General features: G+C 42.3%; 1 protein-coding gene across 2 annotated transcripts in view; it reads right to left on the reverse strand.

Moving 5' to 3' along the window:
- Positions 1-8,453: 8,453 nt before the first annotated feature.
- The window catches only part of Ccdc170 (coiled-coil domain containing 170), a 93,981-nt gene continuing 87,802 nt past the window's right edge, over positions 8,454-14,632 (reverse strand). The window contains exon 11 of one of the 2 annotated variants that reach the window (XM_070011090.1): positions 8,454-8,516. In XM_070011090.1, coding sequence (XP_069867191.1) covers positions 8,469-8,516 — 48 coding nt within the window. In that variant the 3' untranslated portion in view covers positions 8,454-8,468. Of the gene's footprint in view, positions 8,517-13,224; positions 13,290-14,632 lie in introns of those variants that run through there. The other variant, XM_070011089.1, reaches the window with a different exon arrangement.

Genomic DNA, 14,632 nt, shown 5'->3' on the forward strand with positions numbered 1-14,632 from the left:
CCTGAGCCCCAGTTCCAGCATTGGAGAAAATAAAGCTGAAGGAATACATCATTCCAGATATCTAGGTCCCCCACCTCTCTGCAATCGTTCCTGCCGAAGTTGTGCAGTGCGACTCTCTGCTCCTGACAATGTGACAAGAGGTAAACAAAGGAAAGTTGTGCTCAGTTCCAGCCGCTACAAAGCACAGGCCAACAGAAAAAGAAACAGAATCAACCTTTGCCAAATGGAAAAGAACAAAACCAGCAGGGCCTGCAGCTCTACACGGAGCTTTTGAAAGGGAATTTCAAACAATAGAGAAGAAGCGCTGTGCCATCTCTCCAAAGATTTGCAAACAATGTGACAAGACAATGTGGCATGAATCCTGCCGACTACTGTCTACAGGGAAGACACAGCATACTCTGAACTTCGTCCACGAAACACTCTCCCTGTGGGCATCCGTCCAAGGAGCCATCTCCACTCGGGACCATTGATCTGTCCACGACGTTTACCCGGCACTTCGGTTCCCATTCATTATATAGGAATTGATAGGAAGGTAAGAAAGGGTTAAGTCTTCTCGTCAGCAAAGTTCAGTGACGTCCAATGGTGCCTGCCTTCATGGGGGAACCAGAAACGTCCCACCTCTTTTCTCAAGAAAGTGAATGCCCCTAATACGTGGCTCCTAAAGCCTAACTCCAGTGTTCCTTCTTTTCCAAGAACTCTCTTCCTTTGTCTTTCTTTTCTCTGTCATGATTTCCAAATTGCCTTATACCATTCGGACTCTGTTATAATTAGCTGGAGGGGACTATCCAAAAGCCTTTTCGCTTCTGTTGGGATTTGGGGGGTAACTACGCTCTGAGATAAGCTGCCATCTGCTGGGACTTAGGGGGGTGCTCTTTATCAGATGGCAGTTTCTCTGAGGAGCCAGCTTCATGAGTAGTTGGGTAGATGGGGAGGGGGTGCTCCCCAGAGTGCCTTCCCCTGAGAGGTGCTCAGTGCAGTGGAGGAAGATGCCAATTTCGGGAGGGAAGGCTGCCCGTGTGGTGGCTCCGCTAATTAGCACCATTTGAGGATAATTATGACAAGACCACATGCGGAGAGCATGAAGTTTCAAGTGTTGTAGACCATGAAGCAAGTAGCAGCTCCGAACTGTATCTCCTTGGTGATTGTGAAGAATCTTCCAGAAGATGGACAGAGGGCTGTAGTAGGCTCTAGGCCTTGCAGTAATAGGAAGGGATAAGCCAGCCCCCAAAATGCACCTCCACAACTTGATGGTGGACATGCCATCCCACGTGCTCCCAACCCACTGCAGCCGAAGTTGGTGAAGCAGTCAGCCGAGACCTCAGCAATAGACAGAGCAGGTAACCAGGGGGCACTGGAGTCTCCATTCATTCAGAGCCACTGACCTGGGAAGACCCAGGAGGACAGCAGAACCTAGCCTACTGTGTTGGGAAGTCCCTGGAAGAAACGATGGAGGCTGGCAAGCCAGCTTTCCCTATTTACTCACCCACCCTCCATTCTGTTTCTTCTCTTGTCTGTTTTCCCCCACCAGGATCTGAGTGTGGTTTACAGGTCTTGTACTTTGCTGCTTTCTTCTCAGAGGCAGAGTCCAAACCTTGACTCTTCTGCTAACACTTCCACTGGGCCTTGGACTTGAAGGACATGACGTGCCCTTAGCCTTCCCTTCAATAGGCCACACGGTCAGCTCTCTGCTGCCCCCGCCTGACCCACAGCAGAATCTGCAAGTGAGAAATCCTGCAAATGTCTTTATGTACCCCACCTGGAATTCTGGCCTGCACTCAAATTTTGTTCATTTTTTTTTTCACCATAGCCTGACTCGATTTATGAGTCCTACACTATTCTTAATGTTTAATGCCCAAGTTACATCTGGGTAAATAAGCTACTTTTGGGTAAGCGCTTTGGGTTTTGTTTTGTGTTTGTGTGTTTCTAAGGTAAGTTCAGAAGAGTGGTTGTATCATGAAAATTTCTGAAAAAAAAACAAAACAGCCTAATCCATGCTATATAATGCAGCTATTCCAAAAGGGGGCCATTTATCCACACGGATTCTTTCCTTCCATTTCAAGCTTCCTATAAAAGTAGAAGGGGAGGCGAGGAAGTAAGTGGAGGAGGAAGAAATGATTTATCTGCAGTCCCCCAAACACTTTTGGTGAAGCGGCTCAAGAACTTCTTTGAAGAAATTCTTCCCTCTTAAGGCACTGGGCTAAGAGTCTAGCCATTCCCACCTGCGACAAACTGGCCCATCATTACAGACATGGCCGGTGCTGCTCTCCGTGGCAAGCCCTGGCTGCCTCCGGTACACCGTGGGCGCTCCATCAGTATTTGCTGAGTCTAGCCATGTGATTAACAGAAGTCTGTAAACCAGACATTCCTGTAAATATCTGTCATCATGCGACTGCGCAGCAGGTAAGGCACCTTGGTATGTGAGTATTCAGCATGACAGGGGCAGCCTTCCCTCTCTCCTGAAGTTAAAGCTTTTTCTACCTTAACACTCCATGTGAGTGGTCACAAAGTGGTTTAGGAATGGGAAAAGATTTCTTCTCATAAATCACCAGTGTCCCAATGGTCTGGCTGAAAAACAAACGGAGTGAAAGTGTATCTCTACATCTTCCTTCTTTATCAAGCATGGTTTTCTTCAATAGACATCCAGAGCAGTCTTACTAAAGATCCTCATAATCTGGATGCACACCATGTTCTGGAGAAGATAAGGGAGCAGATGGATCCGTCTTAGGTGGGCTGGAACTACAATATAGTCCAATAAAGACAAATCACTTCACTATGATTAAAATCCAAATTAATCACATTTGTGATTCATAGGTAGATCCTCTCCCCCCCCAAAAAATGACAACAGTCATAAGGAATTTTTTGTAAATGATCTTGATAGACTCACAATTGTGATTCACAGTCTTAGAAACATAAATCCAAAGGTCCAATGCTACGTGATAGCAGAGTTGCGTAAGCTACTTTGAGACAGTCGCACCTTGTTGATGCCAGGGTTCATACCTGTCATCTCAGCCAGGCTAGAGGAATAGATCAGGAGGATCGCAGTTTAAGACCCAACAGGGCAAAAAGTGAGACACCATGCCAATCAACAAGCTGTATTATGCCAATAATAAGCAGAGTCACATCATTTCCATGGTATTTTTTTAGTTATGGAAATTTTAAGCAAACAACATAAAAAGAGATAGTATGTAATATAAAATATACATTCTTAGAAATGAAATAATATAGTCAATAAACTGAAAGGTCCAAGCACCCTAGCACCTAATTTAATAAAGCAAAAGCCATTTGAAGGACTTGATTCAATGTAATTATAGTGAGAGATGTCAATACATTTCTTTTAGGAGCAAATCAATATTACATTCAATTAGTTACATTTGCTAGTAATTGAGATACGCTTGTACCTTTACATAATGGTTTTAAATTTTATCTACCAATTATTTAGAAAACTTAGGTACAAATTTGGTCACAAATACTATAAAAAATCAAAAAGTAGAGATTTATAGGCCACAAAATCTAGTAATAACCCAATAAAATCTGAATGCAATTAGAAAATCTTCATTTGAAAATGTTATTTATAACTAATAAATCTATTGACCCAAGCAAATCAAAGGTGATCTTCCAACAATGATGAAACAATTAAACAAATACTTCAGGTCCAAAATCTAAGGGCCATAAAACTGACTAAAATATTCTTTCAAATATAGAAATGTGTTTTACAAGGTATTAAAATATTTATAAAACTATATACATCATACTCAGCTTAAGAAATCCAAAAAGAAAGGAAAAGAGAGAAATCTAGATATTAGAATGTGAAGCTAGAGGAAAGACAAAATTATAGAATAAGTCAGAGAGCTCTTTGAGAAGACTAAGAAAATAAACCTACCTACCTGACATAAAGAAAGATGGACAGAGAATTAAAATGTGCAAAGCTAGAATGAGCAGCAGTAGAATGAAAGAGAATTATTCCTGTAAACCTAGATCAAGGGGGGGGGGGGGAACCTGCCTGGTAATCCTTCCTAGAAAAATAAATAGATGCTAATTACTCAAGTTGACCTGAGAAAGCTGAGTAGATCAATTCTCCCAGAGGACAGGAAAGTTGATTGAAGAGCTGGCTTCTAATGAGTTCACTGCTGAGTCCCAGTTAACAGATCTAAAGGAAAGGTGATGATGAGAAGATCTTTATTCTCCATACCCTGAAGTCCTGGGTTGGGGATGAACTCGTAGTATTGGAGCCCTGCACACCTTTCTAGCATCACTCACACTGGAAGTCACAGTGCTTGAAACCTGGCTCCCTCGTGGAGTGGAGCTGCCTTGACAACTTGGCCCAGCTGGAGTTTGCAAAACGCACACTGTGGAGCCAAGGATTCAGACAGCACTCACTGAAGTCCTGCGTGTGATTGGTTCCTGGCACTCAGCACTCCAACTTTCTCAGCTAACAAAAGGAATGAAGAGTCAGCCCGAGTTTGGGGCGGGGATAGTTATTGGGCTCATCAAATGAGCAGGAAATGCTAGTGAAGACTTAATCATCACACCGAGCTGGTGGTTGGTAAGTGGCTCAGAAATGTCTACCGTTGTGATCATTTCAGTCAGCCCGATGTCAGAAAAAGAGACAAGAGCAAGAAGCGTGGTCTGTGGGGGGCCAGGTTTTTAGGCTCTTCAGGTTTCCTGGCAAGGTTGTCTAGGCTGTCATTTCTCTTGCCTTCTCAGCATCTCTACGTATCACTGAGGATTTCAACCCCTGTGGGACTGGCCCTTCCTGTCGTTCTACATGAGGCCATGGTTAATGCCTATCCCTAACACCACCCCATTTTAGGAAACCAGCAAGCTCACCCCAGACCTCAGTGCCCTGGGGAGATCCAGCTGCCCTGCTGTTCCCCTTTCCTCTGAAGCCTAATTCTGGCCATTACCCTGCCCAGTTGGCTCAAGTGACCTCAGCCTGGTCACAGCCCCTGCGTCCACCCGATGTGCCACCAGGGGGCTACTCAGCCCTGCTGTCCCTCAACTGCACCCATCGCACAGAAACGCCAAGTGCTTGCTTCCCTGCTTCTCTCCAACTAGAACACCACCTCAGCCTCTAAATGCCCCGATCCTGCCAAGCAGCCATGCCACGCTCAGACACCACTTCCAAATGGTGGCCAGAGTTCATGACCAACTATCTTTCTACCCCAGTCAATCAGATCGCATGAGGCTTAGCACTGTGCCCACTGACACACCTAATAATATTTGCCAACAGAGCGAAAATACGTACAGCACAATATGCATATACCTGGAACTCACTGCACTCTCCTTTCTGGATCATTCTTCCTCGCTATTCTGGGGGAGCAGGCTCTGAAATCCTTCTGCAATGAATGTGCCATAGCTCATCAGCAAATCATCATGAGTTGGACAGATTTCTGGATAACTCCTTCTTTCCACAGGCAGGGCTTCTTGCCACCTCGCTATCTCTGTTAATGATGATTGACAGTTCTATTCTCCCAGCCTCTGCTCAAAGCCCGCTCTTCGCCTCTCCCTGGCCATCACAGCTTGGCTTACAAGGCCTCCAACGTCTTTGTAGCCAACATCCTTATCTCCTTGAGCTCAATTGTTTCTGGCAACAGAACAAAAGCCCCCACAGCTCTATGGCTACCTACCATCTCCACTGACCTTGCTGGGCTCATAGGGTTTTGTTTTCTGTGGGTTTTTTTTTTCAGAAGGGGAATAGGGTGAGATCCAAGCACAAAAGTCTTAAAAGCCCAGTGCCAGAGGGGCTGGTCGCTATCAACTGGACCAAATGAGGAATGAAGTGACTTCTCAGAGCTCCGCAATTTCTTTGATATGGATATGATCGATGGTTCTGTGAGCCGAGGAACACAAGGCACCACACAGTCCCGCCTCCCTGAGCCGCAGGTCTCACGGGAAAGGAAACTAGGAGTAAGCTGGGTGAGATGGCCGGTCGTTCTGGGATATGACATGTATCTCCTGCAGGAACGGGCAGCCTTTCTGTAGCTGTAACTCATCAAACCTGAGAGATCTGTGGAAATGAGTGACAGCAAATCTCTGAGTTTTTGTTTCTGTCGGTCTTTTCAGTCGATGACCTGACTCACGGGAGGTGAGCGAGACGGAAGACTCAGCTGTCTTGGTACTTTCTAATTCTTCGGTTCAAACTCTAGTTTTCTGTGGCACTCCACCTTCCCTTCTATGTCACCTCTCGTCTTCTCTTGCCCTTCCTCTCTCCTTCTAGCTCTTTCCAGTTTCTATGACAGCCTCCACCCACACCTGTGAGTCTGTAAGCACTCCCTGAACTGAGTGTGTATTGCACCTCAACTTAGCTCAACTTAGGTTCTGTCATAGGCACCCGTGGATGAACCCATTCATTTTGAAAGCTCTTGTTGGAAAAGGAGGAAGAAGAGGAGGAAGAGGAGGAGGAGGAGGAGGAGGAAAACAAGGAGGAGGCCTCTGCAGGGGTGAACAAGAACCAGCAGCCAGGCAGAGGTCTGTTTCTCCATTAGAAGTGCCCAACTGAAGAAACAGATGAACAAACACCAGGAGTTCCAGCACTCAGAAGACATGCAGAACTCTGAAAATGATAGCTAACGAAGGACTACACTAGGTCCAGCAAAGATGGTGGAGACCAATGAAGGAGGTAGGCAGCCAGAGAGCTGTGGAAGCCTTTGGTGTTTTCATCTACCCAGAAGCTGATTTCCATGGGTGGCACTTCCTGCAGAATGAGAACGTACCCCACAGAAGTAGCTAGAATCATTGAAGAGAAAACATTCTTCAAGGGCTTCTTATGAAAATGACTAACACAACCCATGCCCCTCCCTCCACCCCATCCCTGAAACTTTTTCTTATATCTAATGGCTGAAAAGGAAGGCCAAGTCTTTGGTTCCCTAGGGCATAGGACTTAGTGGGATTTCTTTTAATATCTTTCAAATTGAAGATTAAAATTTTTTTTCAATATAGCTTTTCTTCCCTGCTACAGCTTTAAGTCAATTTTAGAATGTCAGTTACTCCTGGCAGACTCATTTCAACGATTTTCTATTAAGAGGCCAAAGAAAGAGTAAAAATTAGCCAATTTTTTCTGATCACTCTACTTGTGCTAATGGAATTCTTTTTCAATAATCTCTTAGTTTTACAATGCAATTCTTTAGACCCTGGCCAAGTAAAATGTAATTTTTTAAGTGATACAAGAAAATACAGAAGGAAATCACTGTCCAAGAGATTAAGGTAAAATGAAATGAAATAAAATACCTAAAATGATTTGAGAAATAGAATGGCACAAAATTCTTGCCTTTGTCTCTGGAGTAATAATTTTGAGATAATGTCTCATATCCCTAAAGGAGCTAGAAATAAAAAATGAAATCAGTTCTTAATATGCCACGGCACTTTGGGAAATGTGATCAAACATGATGTGTTCGTGGTCTGGAGATGATTTAGAAATCTATTTTTTTAGGTATTTGAGACCTCTTAAATCTTGGCATGGAAAAAAGAAGGAAAGATGTGTTTAGAGATTTAAAAAAAAAAAAAAAAGTAGACCCAGAAGTTGAAGTTACATAGAGTAGAGAGCGGATCCCACTCTGCCCTTCATCCTTCAACTCCGGTTACTTAATCCATCAGCAAAAAGAGGGGGGCTCTAGTTCTAACTTTGTCAAACTGGAGTCAGTCCTGCACTTCATATAAACAATCAACATTTGTTCCCACTAAGTTTAGGGTGCAGGGAGCAGGTTTAGAAAGGAGAGAATGCATCCAAGAGCAAACATGTGCAAGAGGAAAGGCCATGAACAACGCAATCAACTTCTGCTGCTGCAGCGGCCATCAAGAGACCTTTGCTGACTGGAGCCCGACACTGGAGTTCTGCGCTCCTGAGTCCAGAGACCATAGTTCTCCAACTGTATTGTCTCTTTAAAACAAAATGTCTCTGAGGCCAGTTTAACGATGAAATTAACAATGATTTATAGGTCACGACAGACACTTCTGCAAAACAAACCACTTAAAAAATCAGAGGACTGGATGAAGCCAAGGTCTGGGTCCAGTTCCCTGTTCCCCTGCAATTTCTCTGATCCTTTCTACCTCATTTTCTTGTTTAATGGAGGAGGCTGGAAGCCAGGAAAATTAGAGCAACCCCGTGGCATGAGAGCCATTCTATTCTGTTCCAGGCAGCTGTGAGTGAGGAAAGGCATTAATTCTACCAATTCTAAGCAACTCTCCTACAAACATACAGAAGGAATTTAGGATGTCCATGAATTGAGTGTTATCCTTGCTTTGTCTAATTCATAACAATGACAATACCACAAAAATATTTTGAAGAAGACAAGTTTAGGGGACTTTCCTTTGGTCTGTTTTCTCTACCCACTGCATAACTGGAGGTAGTAATTTGGAAAAATACTTATTACCTTCTAAAATCCAAATCCATGGTAATCATGAACTGATTATCTCAACACTCTTCATGGAGTCTTCAAAACCATTCTCAGGAGTTGGTGCCTGTCTCCTTCCTAGTTTAGAAGAGGGAGAGTTTTGGTAGAAGGAACATAGGTTGCTATCTGAGACAAACAAGGAGAAAATATGGGATTACACATGGTAGAGGGAAATAGACTTTACTGGTTTGTAAATTCTGAGAAGACAGGGCCATTTGGCCAGGGAAGAATGAAGCTGTTTGGGTAAGGCAGGTGCTGCTTGTTGTAATTGGTCCATTGTCCAGCCGCTGACCTTTATCAGATGGGCCTCAGAGCTGAGATTTTGGCAGGTCACTCTGCTGAAGATAAATCTGTCCTGTGGTTGTTGTTGGGTTTTGGTGGTGTTTTTTTTTTTTTTTTGTCCTGCCTAATAAGAAAAATGTCTTCTTGTTTTATCTAGAGTTTAATCTTTATCAAACCTGATATATTTGAATAGTAATTTCTTCTAATTGTTTTTTCATAAGCTACTGGGTTGGGTATTACTGATAATAATTTGAAGATGTCAGTAGTATAATTCCTTATATTTTCTACTTGAAATTAATTTTTTTAAAAAACAAAACACGGCACTGGTGTCCTTGTTTATGGTCTTCCTGAAGGCCAACCTTCTCCTATTCGTTTCCATCTGGTAGAAATGTGACTTTCCATGTATTATCTTATTCCCTCACCTTTAAGCCACTACCTGGGTTGTTTTAGCTTCAAATTATGCCAACTTTTCCTATCTTAGCAAAAATGTAACTAATACATTAAACAATGAGGACCAGAGAAGGTGGGAGGTGTGAAATGTATCCAGGACCTCCATGGAAAGGACAGCCAGCCAGAAGAAAGCCACCAAAAGTCACCTACTCTGAACTTCCTCCAAGTTCTCTCTTTCACCTGATACTGTTCAGGGATTGGTTTCCTCACTGGCTACAACAAAGTGAGCTTTGTTTTTTCCCATAGACATGTACATGGCAGTGAAATCTCACCTTCTGTATGGTTCTGGGTTGTTCCCGAGCTCTTCTTCAACAGTTTTCATCTCCTTGAATAAAAACCTGAACTTTAGGGAGGTAGGGAGTCTGCTGTCACTAGCAGGGCTCTGGGAAGGGAATGAATGCCCTAACAGGAAATGATTGTGACTGAACAAAGCCAAGAACAGATTTTGTTTCCACGTCTGACATTATCTTGTTTAATAATCTCAGAAAACTGCACAGAGCTTCACGGGTTATAATCCTCTGAAGGCTGTCTGAGTTTTTTACCATGGGATGCTTGTGTACCACTGAAACTCTTCCAACAACAAGGCCATCCCCAGAAGTAATCTTTCAATCTTGGGCCAGAACTGTGGACCAAAATATATCTTTTTTGTTGTTGTTGTTACTTAAGCAAAACATTAAAACAAAAGGCACTAATAGTTTGAGTGTATACAAAGCAAATTTTTACTAAAGTTACTGAGCAAATTAGATCATTGTTCAGAAATCTTCTCTGCAAAAGAAGGGATGGGGGGGGAATGAGGAATACTACATAAATTCTAAAAAAAAAATGGCAAGAGAGTCCAATGAACAAAATAGCCATCCAGTTTAAAGAGATAAAATAAGGCACAGCTAAATAAATCAATGAAGTCAAGAAGTCAATGCAACATCTTTAAAAAGACTTCAATAGAGACAGAAACCCAGAAAAATGACCAAACAGAAGGCAATAAAGTAGAATAAAGTAAAAATAAAGTAGAAAGCCTCTTCTGCAGAATAGATGGCATAGAAGGCAGAGTCTCTAGTCTGAAGACAGAATAGATATAATAGAGAGTAAGTAACCTTAGCAGAAAAAAGAAAAAAGAAAAAAAGAAATCCAAACAATAAGAAAGGAGTTTTCAAGAACTGCAGGATTCAATCAGAAGACCTCGTTTGCAGCTGATAGGTACTGAGTAAGGAGAAGAACAGAAAAGTAAGGGCATAGAAAACATATTCAACAGAATTATAGCAGTAAACTTCCCAAACATTCAAAAAGAAAAGATCATTCAGATACAAGAGGCCTTTAAAACACACAATAGACCAGACCAGAAAAGATGCTCCCATTGCTGCATTGTGATTAAATTGGTTAAGGAGAAAACAAAGAGAGGATCCTTAAAGCTGTAAAGGAAAACAGTCAAGAGTAATTGCAGATTTCTCAGTTGAAACCCTAAAGGCAAAAAGGGCTTGGCATGATATCGGTCAAGCATTGAATGCAAACAAGGACCAACTGAGAATACTAAGGACCAACTGAGAATACTGTATCCAAACAAACTTTCTTTCATAACCGAAGGGCAAACAAAAACATCCCATGATAAACAAAAACTAAAATAATTTATCACCACCAAAGCAGAACTACAGAATATACTCAAAGATATCCTACACACAAAACATCTACATAGCCGGGTACCAGTGGCTCATGCCTGTAATCCTAGCTACTCAGGAGGCAGAGATCTGAGGGTCGTGGTTCAAAGCCAGCCCGGGCAGGAAAGTCCATGAGACTCTTATCTCCAATAAACCACCAGGAAACTGGAAATGGCGCTGTGGCTCATGTGGTAGAGTGCTAGCCTTGCATGCATGAGGCCCTGGGTTCAATTCCTCAGTACCACATAAGCGGAAAAAGTTGGAAGTGGTGCTGTGGCTCAAGTGGTAGAGTGCTAGCCTTGGGCTGAAGGGCTGAGGGACAGCACCCAGGCCCAGAGTTCAAGCCCAATGACCAAAACAAAAAAAAAATCTACATAAACAGGAAAGAGGCAAAGAAAACAGACCCTACCAGATGAGCAGGTACTTATAGTAAGAAGAGACGAGACACAACCCCTAAGGAGGGCGGTAACATGACAGCAACGCTCCCATGCCTGTCGGTTCTAATACTAACATTAATGGGCTCAATCATCCAATCAAAAGACATAGAGTGTCTGTCTGGATCAAAAGGCAAGAGCCATCAATCTTCTGCCTTCGAGAGACACATCTAATTGACAAAAAAAATCAAGGATCTACTCAAGGTGAATGGCTAGATAGAAGTCTTTCAAGCAAACATCCCTCATAAACAGGCCAAAGTAGGAATAGTAATAGCAGATAAAAATTAGTAAGAAGAGACAAAGAAGGACATTACATATTCATAAAGGGAACTCTCCAACAAGAGGACAGAACAATTCTAAACATCTATGCACTAAACAGTGGCGCTCCCAATTTCATCAAATGAATACTAATTGACCTAAAAACATAGACATAGACTCAAACATAGATCCAAATACATTGATCATTGGTGACTTTAACACATAATTGTCACCTTTGGATAGATCATTCAGACAAACCCAGCAAACAAACCTCAGAGATAAACAAGTGTATTGACCAGCTGGACCTAAGAGCCATCTCCATAAAGATAACAATAAAAAGTGATGAGTAAACAGGCATGGGAATTTTTTCTTCTGGTATTTGAACTCGGGGCCCTTGCACTTGCTAGGTAGGTGCTCTACCAGTTGAGCCACTTTCCCAGACTTTTTTGCTTTTATAGTTCATTTTTCAGATAAAGTCTCACACTGCCCTCTGATTATGATCATCATACCTCACCTTCCCAAGGAGTTGGGATTACAGGTATGTAACACCATACCTATCCATGAATGAATTTTGAAGTATCCAACCCATATTAAAATCTATAAGCCTTTATTTACTTATTTATTTATTCATTTATAAACTGTGTCCTTTCTAGAATGGAGACATTTCAGATACCATGGATACCAAACATCACATAAAATGTTCTACCTCTTTAACGCCAAAGTAACTTCACACAGTTTTTGTTGTGATATTTCCACAGAGGTTTACTATTTTTCCATACATATAAAGATACTTTGAAATACCTCACATAACATATAATTATTATATAATATATAGTTATATATAAATATCTAATAGATTTATATATTATATTATTATATTACCATATAATAATATATTATGTAAGTTACCTACCACATATATTATAAAGAGTACCTTTCCACTAACTTTTGAAAGTTCCCTGCTGTAATTGAACAGTCATTTAGCAAAGACTCTGACTCCAGGAATTAAGAAATTCAGGCACTTCCAGCCAAATCTCCTGTGCGAGATGGACCATCCCAAATTTTCTGATGAACAGATGAGCTAGCAGAGACTCAGGTCATTTGAGAGACTTATGCAATGCTGTTTGAGGCTCAACCATTAATAGAATTGGATCTCTCAAGCCACAATTCAGACATGCTTTTCATTAGATAGAATAAATATTGAGTTACTTTATTACTTGCACAAATGTTTAACAAGAATTTTTTAGAGATGTGTGGAAATAATCCACATGTTTTCTTATAAACAAATTCCTTTACATTCCAAATACATACTAGAGACTTTTAAAACTACTCTTTGTAACTAGTCTGAACAGAAACTGTAAAGGGAGGTACCTCTGACACACTCTCTCCCTCTCTCTCTCTCTCTCTCTCTCTCTCTCTCTCTCTCTCTCTCTCTCTCTCTCTCTCTCTCTCTCTCTCTCTCTCTCTCTCTCTCTCTCTCTTACTCTTTCTCTCTCTCTCATATCCTGGGGATGAGGAAGCTCTTCATCTCAGAACTCATGGATTTGCTGATACAGAATGAAGGAGGAGGAGGAGGAGGAGGACGTGGCAGCCTGAGTCTTGGCAATGCTTCATAGATTTCAATCCTGGATCAAAAGCTAGACAAATTTAGGATTAAAGGCGGGTTCTTCTACCTGGCTGTGGAGCAAGCCCCTTGACCTCTTTTTCTTCCTCTTTAAAAGGGATTGATACAAAGTTGAGATGGAATAGTCCTCAATAAGTACTGAGCATAATCCTTATCTCCCAGAACTGGTGGTCAACTTGCTTTGTTGCCCGTGAACTCTGTGCTGTCAGGGAAAAAAATGGACACAGAAATGATGGAACTTCTACTTCCACACTAAAGGCAGACAGAGTTCCCATTAACCTGTACCCACTCTAAGGCCCGATGGAGCAGACACTAAAATAACTCCTCACCAGTGGCAAGTCCTGGAGAGTCCTCCAAACCATCTCAGCCCTCCAGCCTCTCCCATTTGACTTCATCTGAGAACGAAGGGTCAGCCCCTGACCACTGCTAGATGGAAGCTGGGTGGACATTGGTGCCAACGGCAGCATCCCAGATTAGTCCGTCTCCACCTGTGCCCACGGCCTCTTTGAATATTTGTGTTTGAAAAAGTATTCTGTGACAGTCTTAGCCCTAAAATCTGAGCCTGCACCCATGGGTTCAAGCTAAGCATTTCTGGATACGTGGTGATCACTAAGAAAAAGCACTCAGTCTTCCCATCGGAACTGAGCTTGCTTCTGGACATCTTCTTGCTCTCCAGCTTCCAGCTGTTTCCACCTACAGCGTGTGATCAGCGTGGAAGGTGAAGGTAGAATGTATTGCTGGAATCCTACTGTCTATATTTTTCTGAGACTTGCTATTTCTTCTGATTGTGTTTTGTTTGGGGTTTTGCTTTTGTTTGTTGTTGTTGTTGCTACTCTAGTTGTTGCTCAGTTGTTTGGTTGAGGGTTTTGTTTGCTTGCTTGCTTTGATTTTCTTTGTTTTGTTTTGTTTTGGTTGCTCTGGAGCTTGAGCTGATGGCCTCATACTGCTATGCAAGTGTTCTACCACCTAAGCCACTTCTCAGCTTTTGTTTTGTTTTTGTTTGTTTGCTTTAGCTACTTTTCAAGTAGTATCTCATGTTACTGTCCTAGTCCAACCTGAACTGGACCCTGCTCTTATACCTCCTGAAGAGCTGGGGTGACAGGCATATACCACCGCCACATCTACCAAATTGCCCAGGTAAGCCTCAAATCACAATGGTCCCAACCACCACTGCCAAAGAAGCTGGGATTACAGGGATGCACTTATAGGCATGAGCCTGCATTTATCAAGTAAGGACTATCAGTGAGTGTCATTGTAACATGAACAGCAAACAACAGTTCTGGGTGTGGTAAGTAGAAATATATAAAATACACCTTAAACTCAGAGAGATAAACTTATTTTTTGGCCACTCCTGGGACTGAGCACTGTCCTGAGCTTCTTTTGCTCAAGGTTAGCACTCTACCATTTGAGCCACAGCACCACTTCTGGCTTTTTCTGTTTATGTGGTACAAAGGAATCGAACCCAGGGCTTCATGAATGCTAGGCAAGCACTCTACCCCTAAGCCACCTTCCCAGCCAAAAGATAAACTGTTATAAAGTATTTCA

The sequence above is a fragment of the Dipodomys merriami genome, unplaced genomic scaffold, assembly GCF_024711535.1.
Source record: "Dipodomys merriami isolate MVZ:Mamm:240054 unplaced genomic scaffold, mDipMer1.0.p SCAF_8, whole genome shotgun sequence".
In the NCBI taxonomy this organism is placed as follows: Eukaryota; Metazoa; Chordata; class Mammalia; order Rodentia; family Heteromyidae; genus Dipodomys; species Dipodomys merriami.